The sequence below is a fragment of the Lutjanus erythropterus genome, chromosome 2 (assembly GCF_056507025.1).
Source record: "Lutjanus erythropterus isolate fLutEry1 chromosome 2, fLutEry1.hap2, whole genome shotgun sequence".
NCBI classification, from domain to species: Eukaryota; Metazoa; Chordata; class Actinopteri; order Lutjaniformes; family Lutjanidae; genus Lutjanus; species Lutjanus erythropterus.
The window spans coordinates 2529442-2544649 of record NC_139318.1 but is presented as its reverse complement, the minus strand read 5'-3'; the positions used below and the strand labels follow the sequence as shown (position 1 = coordinate 2544649).

The 15208-nt window shown below is 40.3% G+C and overlaps 1 protein-coding gene across 2 annotated transcripts in view; it reads right to left on the bottom strand.

Moving 5' to 3' along the window:
• Nucleotides 1-15208, bottom strand: part of LOC146331006 (receptor-type tyrosine-protein phosphatase gamma-like) — a 660966-nt gene that overhangs the window by 107342 nt on the left and 538416 nt on the right. For both annotated transcript variants that reach the window (XM_084725921.1, XM_084725912.1), the window contains exon 8: nt 2830-3022. In XM_084725921.1, the coding sequence (XP_084582047.1) occupies nt 2830-3022 (193 nt within the window). The remainder of the gene's footprint in view (nt 1-2829; nt 3023-15208) is intronic.

Sequence of the window (15208 nt, the reverse complement as noted above, 5' to 3'; positions counted from 1 at the left end):
CATGTGATCTGAAAGGGTTAAAAAGGCATTTCTCATTTCATCTCAACTTTAAGGGAGGTTAACCACAACAGACCTTTCTCTGTACTGGACACACAGAAATGAAACTGATACTGGTCATCTCATAATTTGCTGGATGTAGCTTTAACAGCATCCGAAAAGTGTTCCTCTTTGTTCTCTGTCGGCCAGCATGCATCAGTCTGTCATTCAGCCTCACTAAATGTGAGCAGTCATTCACAGACCCAAAAGTAAATGAAGCATCATGGCTGATGGGAAACAATCACCAGCAGCAGGAGGGGAGCTGAGGCTGAGCCACAGTCAGATGGAATAAATTAGCACAGGCAGAGGGGGATTGGAAGGAAAATGACTTATGTAATTTAGCTGCTGCTGTATACGCTCCTCATTCTCCAACACCACCTGTGTGGTGTGTGTGTGTGTGTGTGTGTGTGTGTGTGTGTGTGTGTGTGTTTGCAGGGTGTCAGGTGAGGGAGTGGAGGGGTTATAGGCCAGGTGAATACATTACCATCCTGAGCCCACTCAGCTGTAGCTATGGTAGCATGTTGCAGAGGGTGTGTAGGTGGCGTGTGGTCTGTATGTCTCTCTGTCTGTCTGAATGTCTGTTGTATTTTTTCTCTAATCCTCTTTGCCTTTTTTTTCTAAACCGTCCTTTCCCTCCTCCTCCTCCTCTTCTGCATTTCCTCTGCCAGCCTTATAGATCTGCTTACAGCAAACATGTCCCACTGCAGCGCTCAAGGACATACTGCACGAGCATGCAGCACACTGTGCCAGGACAACACACACACACATATATACAGTGTGTGTGTCTGTGTATGTGTGTGTACATCTAGGTGATGCACCTCTCTCCTAGTCGACCATATGGAAGTGTGTATGAAGGAAGGGAGGGGACGAATCCTGCTAGGACAGTTGACACAGCACAGATGCTAGGTTACACACGAGCACGTACAAACGCACATGCGCGCGCCCTCCACAAGAATGCATGTACACACACACACGTGCACGCATGCACGCCCACACGTGCACAATGTGTTGCGTTGTTTGAGTGGTAATGAGGCAGGAGTGGGAGGACGGCTGGTGTGCCTCCCACTGCCTTATGCTAGGGGAGTTACCCAGCTCGCTGGTGAAACGACAGAGAGCTAGTCCAGACCACACACACACACACACACACACACACACACACACACACACACACACACACACACACACACACACACACACACAAAGGACAGTCATTTCCTATGGGCTTTTGAGCAACACTGAATATCCCTCATTTATTAACATTAAGAAATGTCACCATCCAAGAATAATATGAGAATACTGGACCAGTTTAGGGAGAAAAGGGGAACTTTAATGATGCTGCTTGGATCAGAAAAGGCTCTGAGCACTGAAAAATTGTCTTACTGGATGAAGTTAAACACATTTTCACCCTCAATTATAACTGGAATACAGTGAACAGATTGCAGTTTATGTAATATGCAAGACTGCAGTCAGGGTTCTTTGGCTTGTCCCAACAGAAAAACCCTTTGTGGTTCCTAGTGCAACCTTTTAGAAAGGTTTCCTACACAGCCATCTGTTAATGGTTTCACCCAGAAACCCTGATGAGAGGCTCTACAGAGAATCCTTCTGTAGTGTAGTTCCACCCAGACTCCTCTCTAAACCCTATATCTAGAACCTTTTCCCCTTCTAAGGATATAAACAAGAACCCACCCAGGGGGTTTGACCCAGAAACATTTTTATATTCATCTGCTGAGAACCCTTTTATTTTTCAAGTTTTTATGTAGAACACATCCAGGGTTTTTTTTTTTTTTTTTTACTGAGAACCCTTACATATGTCAAGGGTTTCATCTGTTACACACTTCTAATGAGAACCGTTTTATATTTCAAGGGGTTCATATAGAACCCATACTGGAAATTCTACTGAGAGTGCTTTTATATTTCAAGGGTATTATCTAGAACCCACGCAGGGGGTTCTACCAAGAACTGTTTTATATTATTATACAAAGAACCCTTAGCAAACCCTTGACAAAAGGGTACTTCAAGGATTTCATTAATCCTAGAAGGTTCTTAATGGAACTCTACAAAGAATCCTTAACAAATCCCTACTTCAAAAGAGGGTTCTACAGAAGCAAATGGTTCACAGTTTTGCATTAGTTATTTGTTTTTACATTTTAATTTTCAATTATCATTGTTTCAGGTCTATGAAAAAGTTGAGACAAGTCAAAATTTCAAGGCAACATACAGCAATAGATTTTTGAACTTTGAGCTCAACTCAAACTCTTGAATTCTGAAAAAGTTTTGCAAACTACTGATCTTTTATTGAGATCACTGACTTGAGTTAGAGAACCCCCCCAAAAAAATGTATTAAAAGTTTATTCCATAGTTTGACTTGTGCTCAAAACTCAAATCTATTGCAGTATGTTGCCTTGAAATTTTGAGTCGTCTTGGCTATTTTCTTCAGTGTTAAGTGATTCTAACATTGCCAACTGTAAAAATATTTAGCCGATACACCATTTTCTTAAAAAATGTTTTAATATTTTGTCAACTAAAATGTGCATCATAGCCCACATCTTTCGCTCAGTGCCTTTTCCTCTAAATTTTGACAGTGGCTCATCATCTTGAGTCTCCATAAGCTAGTTATAGATGTCAAATAATAAAAAAAGTCTTCAAGGAATAGAGAGAATTTAATAGTTGCAGCTCCAGACAGTTTTCTTTTCTCATTTGTCTGGCTAAAAATGGATGGTAAAGGTTGCAGACTCCTGACTTAGAACAAACTAAGTGTACATTTGAAAATGAGAGTCTCAGCAGCACTCTAACCTTTAGAAGCCTCCGTGCCGTACGGCCCGCTGCCGCTGTCAGTCAGGTCGGGCAGCCAGGCATCTTTGACCGCTGACTTGAAGACGTGGCGATTGTCCAAGCTCTGGATGGGCCTGAAGTTGCTGCGCAGGTACTCCACCGACTTCACATGGTCCTGCTGCTCCGTGGTGAAGATGGAGTAGAAAGCCTCCAACTGGTCCGCGAGAGAGGAGAGAGGAGAGCAGACAGGAAGAGTTAGTGGCAGGATGAACTCACATCCTGTGGTGAGTCTGAACTGGTGATTTCTGCCTCCATCATACAGAAAGCAGTGAGAGCCACTTCAGCTCGCTCCAAAAACACACAACATGAGAATGTGATGCAGACATCTCATTGAAATAGAAAATGAGATAAGATGAAATTTTAATGAGCCCCATGAGGAAAGTGGGTCACTGCTGCAGCAAAACAAAAACTTTACATAAAAACATAGAACTCAAAAGAGCATACTGGAAATACATAAATAATAATCCCAACACATTGTGAACACACTCAATAGACATGTATCCATGCATCAGTGAAAAATATGACACTATTACAGTGAAAAATATCACTCACACACTATTTAAATCATAAGGACGGCATTAAAATGATTCCAAGTAATAAACAAAATAATAATTCATTTCTAAACATTATCTCTTTCAATCATCTCTCATGACTGACTGCACACTAAGGTTTCCTCCTGAGTGGTATGGTTCTACCCAGAACCATTTGCTTTTGAAGAAACCTTTTTAGAAGACAGAGTTCTTTAAGAATTATTGAAACCACAAAAGCATCATTGTTCCAAGATTTTTAAATAAAGGTTTATCCAATAAAATTATTTGAATGTTTCCTCAATTTAAACTTTGGTAACTGCAACATAAATTAATCAAATGATTAATGTAGAATAAAATATGGTTCCTTCATAGACCCCTCAGAGGATGAGGAGATTATTGAAGAAACCCTTGGAAAACAAAAAGGTTCTCATTAGAACCACCTGTGTGGGATTTAGATGAAACCTTGGAAGAAAAAAGGGTCATGGATAGAACCCCTTAGTGGGTTCTAGCTTTAACCATAAGAATATAATAGAGTTCTTGGTAGAGCCCCCTACTCGGTTCTACATGAAACCTTGAATTACATTGTTCTTGCTAGTTGAAACCCTTGGAATATAAAAATGTTTTCAGTAGAACCACCTGCATGGGTTCTGTATGAAACCCTTGGAATATGTAAAAGGGTTGTTGGTAAAACCTCCTGGGGAGGGTTCTAGATGAAGCCTTTGGAATATAAACAAGTTCTCTGTGGAGCCACCTGAACAAGTTCTAGATGAAACCCTTGAAATATAAACTGTTGTCAGTAGAAGCCCCTGAGGGGTTCTAAATGAAACCCTTGGAATATAAAAGGGTTGTTGGTAGAACCTCCTGGGTGGGTTCAAGATGAAACCCGAGAAATATAAAAGGGCTCTTGAACCTTGTTCCTGTTGGAACCCTTGGGTGGAATGTTTCTGGATTTAGAAAGGGTCCTGGTTGGAATGATTACATCACATACAGGTTCTCTGTAGAACGCCTCATAGGGGGTTCTGGATGTAACCTTTACAGGCTCTAGGTGTGACCTTTTATGTTGGGGTTTTCTGTAGAACCCTCTAAAAGGGTTTAAGATGGAACCTGAATAAAAGATTCTACTCTGAAGCAAAAAAGGGTTCTCTTCTGGGGCCAAAAGAAAGAACCCTATATTGTTCTAGCCTGCAGCCTTCTTCCTGGATTTCATTTTTTCTCATTATTTTGCTGCTCAGGATACTTCACAAACCCAATATGTCTGTTTCTGATGTCATGGTATGTTTATGGTGCATTGATGAACAGCTCAGACAAATCTGATTGTACCTTTAGGCGAATAATTTGATCATTTTAATCAGATGGATTTTTGCCTGTTCAGAAAATTCTGATAATCAGCCTCGCAGACCTCACATATCCAGGCTTTAAACCAGACAGTTACATCACAGGACAGTGGAAAAGTCAACTTCCTGATCCAAATCCGAGGGTTTCGATCCAAAAAGTCACTAGAGATGTTTGAGTCTGTCAGCCGCCAGCCCTCCACCTAGCTCCCAGCCCCAGACCTGTAGGGGGATTACTTCAAAGACATGAACTTTCAGTGAGTGTGGGTCCTCGTGGCCTTCGTCTCTGAAGTGCTGTCACAGAGGATAATTGTGGTTTTGGAGTTCTAATTGCATATTCATGTCCTGCCCGTCTGTCTTTCAGGCTGTTTTGTGTGTCCGGCAGAAAGCAGCCACAGACACACTCCAAGCAGCACTACAAATGTAGTGCTGGAGTTGGCCAAGTCCTTGAGAAAGTCAGTGTTTTGATGAACACATTGAAACAATGAGTTGCAAGTAATGTTGTCACATTATTTGCATCTGAAATAGCCCATGTGAAGTTGGCCAAAAAAGCATTGGCCCACCAGCAGTCTCCATCCCGTCAATCTAGCTGTCAGACTCCTGCCAGGCACATGATGAACGATGGATCAGAAATATTCAAACAATACTGGTCTGATTATTTGAGCCAACTGTGGCCCAAAGCTACTTAAAGTGCTGCTACAAGGGGCTGCCTCTCAGACACAACTGGCTCAACTTTGCAGCCCTAAAACCTGGCAGATCTGGCTCCAATGTAAGGGCCAAAGCCGGCTCACATTAGGTCCTCTGGGGAAAGAGCACTCAGTCACACCTGGCTGGATGTGTTGATTGGGTTTAGGAGACTAGGAAATACCTCTGGAAGGATGGACAAGGCTCTCAGAGGCAATTTTAAAGGGATAGTTCAGATTAGTTGAAGTAGGGTTGTTTGAGGTGCTTGGTGGTTGGAAAGAAGCAATGTCCTGCTGAGGACAGGATCAACAGCAATGGTATCAGGTTAAGTGTACGCTATATTTTGAAAATTTTCACCTTGCTGTTATACAGTCTTTTCTGACAGGAGACCACTGTTATATGGGCCACTCTACTGAATGTCCCACAACTACTGTTACACAATCAATCACAGTTTTTAACTGATCTCTTTGATGGTTTTGAAAGTTAAGAGTCTTTATAAATCATAAATATTTAGGTAAAAAAAAGAAAAGAAAATCTTTTTTCATGTCACTACCAGTGTAAGTTCAAGTCCATGGACTGAGACTGGTTTTAGCCACACCCCTACACTTCTGATCAAGAAGTTTAGGTGCCATCATTTTAAGGTAAATGTGCATCGAAAGTCCAAAAATCAGAGTGTAACTTTAACCTTCCTCTTGTGTTAGCTTTCTGTTGCTATCTCTTATGTTAACGGGTCGGTTTTGACCCGTGTCTTGAATCAGCCATAAAATACCCTAAAAACAATTATTTATCATCCAATTTGTTTCTTATCTCTTGGTTACCTTGTTAGGCTTCCCTATCCATGAAAAGTTTGGTTTTAATATTTTTGTTGTGGCCCCTGGGCCTTTCTTTTGACAGCATACCCCTCGATTTCAATATAAAAAAACTGTCAAATGAACCTCAAGAGAATTATATAAATAAATAAAAGGTTGTTATGTTACCTGACTGTTACTGAGGGGTATTAGAACACATCTCTTAAATGTTCAAAAAAAATTTTCTTTAAATTTTAATATTATTGACTATAGTAACATCTATGGTGTTATGGGTCAATTTTGACCCATATATATTTACTTCAAGAAAAACGCAAAAAAAAAAAGTATTTTTCTTTTCAAAAATAGAACTTAATACGAATACAAAATGAAAAGCAGAACTAGTGTCCATCCATTCATTTTCTGTAACCGCTTATTCCCGAAGGGTCGCGGGCTGCTGGAGTCTATCCCAGCTAACATTGGACGCGAGGCAGGGTTCACCCTGGACAAATCATCAGTTCATCACAGGGCTGATACATAGAGAAAGCAATTCAGAGTCACCAATTAACCTAGCATGCGTGTCTTTGGACTGTGGGAGGAAGATGGGGAACCTGGAGAGAACCCAAGCAGACACGGGGAGAACATGCAAACTCCACACAGAAAGGCTCTGCCCCAGCCAGCTGGGGGACTCAAACTCAGGACCTTCTTGCTGTGAGGCGGCAGTGCTAACCACTGCACCACTGTGCTGCCCCGCAGAACTAGTAATAATACAAAATGTAGATTTGCAAAACAACAACCAATCAAGCAAATCAAACCAACAGAAATCAAGTACTAGTTCCATTAAAACTCTATGTGCAAGAACATGCATGTGTACTTGTGTATTTTTAGCTGCATGTGTGGCAAAAAGTGACACTAGTGTGTTCTTTGCAGAGTTATTTTTTGCAGAAGAGGCACAATTCATTTGTACTTGGTCCATAAAAAGTCTCTCTGTGTAATAACATGCATGTGTATGTGTGTGTGTTTAGATGCATGTATGGCAAAAAGTGACACTTTTAGTGTGTTCTTTGCAGAGAATTTTTTTGCAGGTGAAGCACAATGTGTTTGTCTTTCTGTCCTTACAGTAACTCTTCTTCTCATTGTTGCATGCTGTAAACTGGAGATGTGTACTCTGCAAGTCACCAACCCTAAACTGAATTGGCCTTACATCCGACATGTCCGTCTTTGTTTGGTCAAACAGGCAAAGAGAGAAGCCCCTAACTGAAGCTCAAGTGGTTGGAGGAACAGCTGGCTGTGGGCTGTTGGCTGATAGTTTCTTTATGATTTCAGTTTTGGCACTTATTGTTTTATAATCTTATATTATAACTGGGTTGAAACCGACCCTAACAACACAAAGGTCATAATTTTCACCAGAGCATTTTATAATTTAATACAATTATTTTTTTAAATTTTATTTTGTTTAAATAGAAGTTCCTGACAAAGTCAAAAAGTCTTGATGCAATAAACAAAGTTTATGTAGTACTTTTATGCATTTAAAATCAAAAACGGGTCAGTGCCGACCCTAACACAAGAGGAAGGAACCTCATTACCGAACACCTATTTTCTGCAATTAAAGAAACTTTTTGGTCATTCTTCTGGAAAAATCAGTTCTTATGTGTGTATTAAAAATCTGTAATGTGATTCAGTAGAATGGCCCAAATAAGCCAAATATCAGTGTCTCTTGTTCAACCACACACCTTTGGCAAAATAAGTAATTTTACCTGGAACTGCTGGTCTACTGCTGCCTTGACTGCCTTAGTTTGTTTGCGGGACTGTGTGTCCTCGGTGAATCCAAACTAACCTTTTAAAACACAGACGTCACACAACAACACAAACTAACAAATAGATCGAGGCAGCAGTAGACCAGCAACTTCTGCCTTCTGTGAGGTAAAATCAATGATTTCACAAATGGAGCCTGGCTGAGAACAATATTTGTCTTACAACTGTTATAACACTGGTTTATCATCAGAAAAAGCTGTCTGATGGCTGGTTGAAGTGGTGAAAACATTTTAAATACAGCGTACACTTGAACTAACATAGAATCTTTTTTTTAAAGTGGCTGTAATACATTTGTTTTGCTGACCCTGTGCACAGTAGGACATGAAAGAAGACATTCATATATTGCTGTGATTGGTAAAACTCACTATCTGACACACTAAGGTACTGTTCTGAAAGTTATTTTAATCTCAGTGTAGCTGCCATGCTATCAAGCTGTGAACATTTTGTACTTTGTCGGGTTGATGTTGAAGTTGGCCTCTTCCTGCACGTTGCCATTTGTCAAACACGTGCTGGGTGGCAAGACGTGCGACCAGACATGGATTTGCACTGTGTGATTGAAGTGTCATCTTTCTGTCTGTGCTGGCAGATGGATACCCTGTACAATGTGTTTGGAAGCAACGCACTCAGACAAACAGCTTGTGTGGAAGGGAGTGTTGAAAAGGAGGAGGGGGGGTTGGGGTACTGAGAGGCAGATTTAGTTTAATGAAGGTAAATGTCTCAGCGAGTAGAAGTCTGAGAACAGCAAATTCTTGTTGTGACTCTCTTTGTGGAGTATAACAGTCAGGTATGCTGAAATAATACACACCAACTAAACCTCAGTAAAATAAAGTGATCTGGAACCAGAGTTTAAGTTTTGAAGACACTGTCCTTGACTTATTCTTGTAAAGTGGTTTCAAGAATTGACTCTGTGTCCTCTTTGCCAACCTACTGTAACCATTCTTGCAGAAAAAGCTCGTCTACCAGTTAACAAGCTCCCAAAAGAGAATGAACCACAGACCAAACCAGAGAGAGTGAACAAACAAAGATCATTGATTAAAGTAAAAAGACTGCTAATTGCCTTTATAGAAAACGCTCATTAAGCCTGACAATCTAAAAGTAGTGGATAAGAATTGCCTACCCTGAGGCTGGCTTACACCAACAAGGATTCATTTTCATACCTCAATAAACCATGGCTTAATTTTTAATGATGTCACACTAAACTTTAAAACTAGCTTAAAATGAAGAAAGATTACATTTAAACATCTCTGTAAACCTCCATTTAGTTTTTACTCTAAACCTAGATTAGATTTATTTCTGTTGTATCAAAACTTTTAACTTGCAAAATATTGAACAAAATAATTAAGTTTCTCAAAGCTGATCCATTAAAAGAATCTGCCAGTTGCTTTTTGTTGTCTGCTTTTTGTTTTTGTTCTTTTAAAATCTAAAATCTATTATTTGGCCATACTGCTCTATTAATTGAGCCATTTTGCTCAAAGGAGGAGAGTTTCTTTACTAAGCTATCACGAGTTGGTTAACCAGGCTAGCTAGCAAGCCAGCAAACAATGCAATGTTTAGTTAACTTTTTAGTTAGCTAGCAAAAAATCTTATGTTGTGTTAACTTTTTAGCTAGCTAGCGAATAATTTAACATTTTGTTGACATTTTTGTCAGCTAGTTAACAGTAGAATGTTTTGTTAGTTTTCTAGATAGCTAGCAAACAAGGCAATGTTTTGTCATTTTTTTTAGTTAGGTAGCAAATAATTTAACTTTTGTTAACTTTTTTTATCTACCTAACAAACAATGTTACATTTTTACATTTTTGAAGTTGGAGTACCCATTTTAAATCTAATTTCATTAAACTCTGGTTTGAAGTAATCTTTGTCGATGCAACCCATTCAAAAGATACCTTCAGACTTATTGTGTCTTACGGTAATTAGGTGATTGCTAACGTTAATCGAAAGATATAGTAAGTGGATTTGAACACATGCACATTAATTCTTGGTGGCACAGAACAGAAGGGAAAACATACTTTACAGTGCAAAATACTTCAAATTGTGCAAAAATTAAATGCTAATCATGTGGCTCACTTACTCTACATACATGGCTGGTGCATTTATTGCTACCTAGCAAAAGGCAGCATCTGAGCAGTTGGTAAACAGGGGCTGCACAAACCCTCTGGTGGTAAATTTTGCAAAACCAAAATCTATTTTGAGTTTGTAGCTTCAGTATCTAAGGTTGGCACAAGAGGAAAACTAAAGTATTCAAACTGACTTAGAACGTTTCCTGGCAATCTGTGTATTTGATTTCAATTATATTTGTATATATAATGGCATGTTTTTCAGGTGGTGGCCACAGACAGCATTAAGCACTTCCCTCAACAGCTGCAGAGGTCTAGTGTAGTGGAAGCTTTTTGCTCTGATTCAAACAAAATTTAGAATCATCTGGGGACCATGAATATCCACACCAAATGCTATGGCAGGTGGACAGTAGGTGTTGAGTTATCTTTTTCAGTGTGATGCATGGATAAAGCCAGAATCATCCCCTTCCTCAGGCCCCATATTGTGCGAGGGAAAAACAATAGCAGATGAGGAAGTCAGCCAGTGTTCTTTCATGAGCAGAATGTGATTGCAGCAAACCCAAATCCCAAACCCCCTGAGCTGCTGCAAAACAAATGTAAAACGGCCATAAAACGTCAGCCTGCCAGCTTTGGTGACCAGCTTTAGGGGTGACTTTCTGAGATGATGAAAGTCAAATCTGAGCGTTGAAGCAAAGGATTAATAAGAAAAAGCCCTAGTCTGACTCCACTGTTTACCGAGCCATAGTAAACCCTCAGGGTTTAGGCTGGACAAAGACTGAGGATGGAGGTAACACTGCACGATGAAAGAACAAACACAGATCCGTGCACAGCTCTTTAGCTCACTCCTTTGTATTAGATTTTCACTTGTCTTCTCAGTAGCTTTATGTGAACTGCTGATTTATTTTCCTTCTACTTCAGGTAGCAGGTTACATTTCCCATCATGCCTTTGCAGGGCTTTGGAAATGGTTCGGGATTTGTTGTTGCTTTCAATTGAAGGTGGTGTCAGTTGACTGATGTTCAGGTTTGATTCCTGGGCTTAAGTTCCTGTGCTTCCACTGCAGCTAAAACCATAATGTGTCAAGAGAAGTGAATAGTGTGAAAATAGATCAACACAACTTCATACCTAAATGCCAGAATAGGTTGACTGTCAGTTACTCCTGAAATGAATGAGATATTACCGGTAGAGAATACCAGCAGTGACATCACATGTGACTTAAATCATGAAATGGTGGCAGTTTGGTTATGGTTAAGCAAATAAAACTGCTTGGTTAGGGTTAGGAAAAGATCTAGTTTGGGTTGGGTTAGAGTAACTATATTATGTATGTCGTGTGATGGAGGTCACGTGCGACAGAAGTGACACAACAGATGTGCATTACATGATCTGCACTGTGACCACTATATCAACACTCCCTACAACCACTCATAGCTAAATGAGAACCCTAGATTTCTGAAAGTCTTGTGAGATTTGCACACATTGTTTTTTCGCTGAGTGCAATTGTACAACAAACTGTGGTTAAGAGCTGCTTAGGTTTAGGGACAAAAACACTAAGTGAGGGTTAGAGAAAGATCATAATTTGGGTTAAAATCTCTTGTGAGATCTTTCATGAGTCTGGGGCTGCCATATAGACACAACCCCTTCAGCCCAGTGCTTTTCCTGTAGACCGGAGGTAAAGGTCTTGACTTCCTAAAACAGTAGGCACCAAAACTTCTTGGTTAGGTTCAGGAAAAGATCATGCTTTGGTGTAAAATAAGTACGCTACATAAGTCCTGTGATATAGTTCATGTGATGTATGTAATTTGGGACTTTAAAGGTGAAATACGCAACACCCTAGTGTTAAAAAATGGGTATTACAGTACAAATTCAAAATATTTGAGTGAGTTGTGTCCCTTGCCCCTTCCTCTCCGGACTGAAGCTGCAGCCTGCAGTGACACTGACCTCCAGGCCACGAAGTATAAACAAAACCAACAGGCGTCCATGGTGTCCACGGTTGTCCATGTACGCATCCATCTGGGATGTAGAATCAAACCCCAAACCTACACAAGCACAAGACGAGGGCCTTTCTGTGTGGAGTTCTGTGTGTTCTCCCCGTGTCCGCGTGGGTTCTCTGGCTTCCTCCCACAGTCCAAAGACATGAATGCCAGGTTAATTGGTGACTCTAAATTGCCCGTAGGTGTGAGTGTGAGTAGTTATCTGTCTATGTGTGTCAGCCCTGCAATGAACTGGCGACTTGTCCAGGGTGAACCCCGCCTCTCACCCAATGTCAGCTGGGATAGACTCCAGCAGCCCGCGACCCTTCCGGAATAGACGGTTACAGAAAATGAATGAATGAATCAGGGATTGGAACTGTTCAACCATAAATGCATCATGACTTTGACTGTGCTGGTGCCCTTTAATTTTTTTCGGCCCTGACCCTCAGACACCACCACTGACTATGAGTGACACCTTTGACCTTAAATATAATAGTTTGATCCATTGTTATTATGTTACTTAAAGATTTGTAGAAAGATTTAAAGTAATGACTGTAAGTAATAAGTAACGTTTGTGCAATCTTCTATAAAGTTTGCCAAACCAAACTCTGTTCTCTTCAAAGTGTGAAGTAATCAGTGCCTCTAACTGTGTGTGTGAGAGATTAAGAGCATATTTTCTGAGAATGCTCACCACTGTATGGCTTTACTGTGTCTACTGAACTGTGTTTGTCGACTTACACTGCAGACATTGTGTTTGTGTGTGTGTGCGTGTGTGAGAGAGAGAGAGTGAATGATTACTATTTATGGCCTGCCTCCAATCTGTTTCTGCTCACACAGTGGACTGCAGCAGTGCATGAGGCTGAGAGCCTTCAGCCCTTCCTCCACCGCTGGATCAAATGCAGACAGTACTGGCATAAAAACCAGTGCAGCCTCACACCTGGCCAGAACTCCAACTTCCAACATCAGCCTTTAATCTGAGCTGAAATCACTTTACCAATAGAGCATAAAGTCTTGGTCACAGCAGAAATTAGCAGAGTGAGTTTCCCTGACAGATTATAGGCAGCTTGAATTTGTTGCTATTAACTATCAGAGAAACTGGGACATGTTTTTCTCCACAAAGAGTTACCTCTGCATTGTGCTAAAGATGATTTTTACTGGAGTCACAGACCACTCTCTGAAACCTGTGCTAGCTGTTGATGAACGGTGTTACATTTCTACCATTGTTCTGGACGTCTGCAAAGATTCTCAGTCATTTAGGACGTGGTATTCAACAACTCTCATGGTGTTAATGACTCCACAAGAGTTTAAATGCCTGGAACTCCCCATTATTTGGTTAAGAACTGAAAAGGTCTTTCAGGTGAGAGATGAAATATCATCAAGAACCTCAAGAAAATCTAGTTGCCTTGGTATCCCTCCTAGAGAACATCATGCTGAACTTAATAGTTATTATGACAAGGTAGTATAAAGATGGCGGAGGTGGGGTAGATGGATGGGTCTAAGAAACACAAAGTGAAGGTGAAATTAAGTCAAGCGGCTTAGCATGATAGCAAGTCACATAATATAACACACTTATTCTAACTAAAGACAATATTTTCCTAAACCTAAGCAGTTTGTTGCCTAAGCCTAACAAAATTGTGACTGTTTCACAGTGTTAACCATGTGTTACCTAACATGTTGTTGCTGGTACTGTTCAACAGTCACATATTTGTTGTTTGGGGACTCATTGTTTTTTAATTGACCTATTCATTTTTCGTTTAGGCATGAGGATGTGCTGGTCTGCTACAATTTTTTGACAAGAAGAGCAGACTAAAATTGAAGTAAAATTTTGTTTAAAGTTAGAGCTTTATGCTTGTCTCTAACAGTATGAATTCATCCAGAACCATTTGGTACAGGATGTTCTTCTTGTTTTCCCTGCTGAACCAAAAAGATACCAGAGAACATAATGAACACTGGATTCTGTGTACAGCTGCACTCCTGTTGGGTTAATGATACCCAGTCTTACAACAGAATTTCAACGACTAGATGAATGTGTAATTAGGACCCACTTCAAGTGAAATATAATTTCATAATTAAGATGTTTTGTTAAAATGTATTATAGATGTCTTTAACCCCAGATTTATTCTGGATGTATAAATGTATAGAAACATGTAAATCACCAGATCAGTGCTTACTGAGGTATTTTACAATCTAACAATGCTAAATCTTCTGAAAGAGCTCAAGGAGAAAAAGAAACCCATATGGCTGTATCTTATCTGCTTTCTGAAAATGTTGGCAAACTTGCACACAATGCCAGATGGGAAATTATAAAAAATTCCCACATGTCCCACTTGGAATTGCTACGAGGAGGCTGATCTCAACAGTACTTCCCTGTTAGCAGCTCATATTTAGGGTGAATGTGATGTGAGACCAGCATGGCATAAGCTATCTTAGGTTGGTAACATCTGAGACAGAATCTTATTCTCTCTCTCCCACACACACACACGCACACGCACACACACGTCAGACCCACAAATTCAAGTGTGGCAAGTCCACATGTCTGTTTGAAAGGAAGGCATTTTAGGTGAGTTGTTGTGCAAGAGCCTGAGCATCGATCCACTCTAAAAGCAGGCCCAAAGCAACGGCTGTCACTCCTGCTGACCTACTTCAACTATCATCCAAAACAAAAGACGAGCAGAGAGACGGAGAGAAATAAAACACGAAAAGGCAGACAGAGACGATAACTGGAGTCACCATTGGTGTTAATTCTCCTTCCAACCTCCTCCTTTTATCTTTTGCCGTGATGTTTTCTCCGGAGAGTTCAACAAAAGGACTTCAAAAGAGGCTTTTAAACATGTTGAGAAAGACTGGCTAATGGTCAGGAATCCACAGCTAGAGAACAGGAAGGATGAACGATGCCCCCGTCATTCGCTTCTTTATTGACTTTCTGATTAATTTCCCCTTTTTCATATTCCATTGGCCTTTGCATCATCTCCCATGTGTTGACTGTGAATTCTATTTATCCTTTGCTTTTTCCCATCATGCCTGGTGCTGGACTGATTATGTCAGAGGATTTATCAGTAAAGACAACTTTTAATAGCTTTAATAATGACCTGAAAGCATACCTACCAACATTTAGGTTTCAAAATACAGGAGTATTTTTCACCTGGGGTAGGGTGGAATTATCTGCAGGCCAT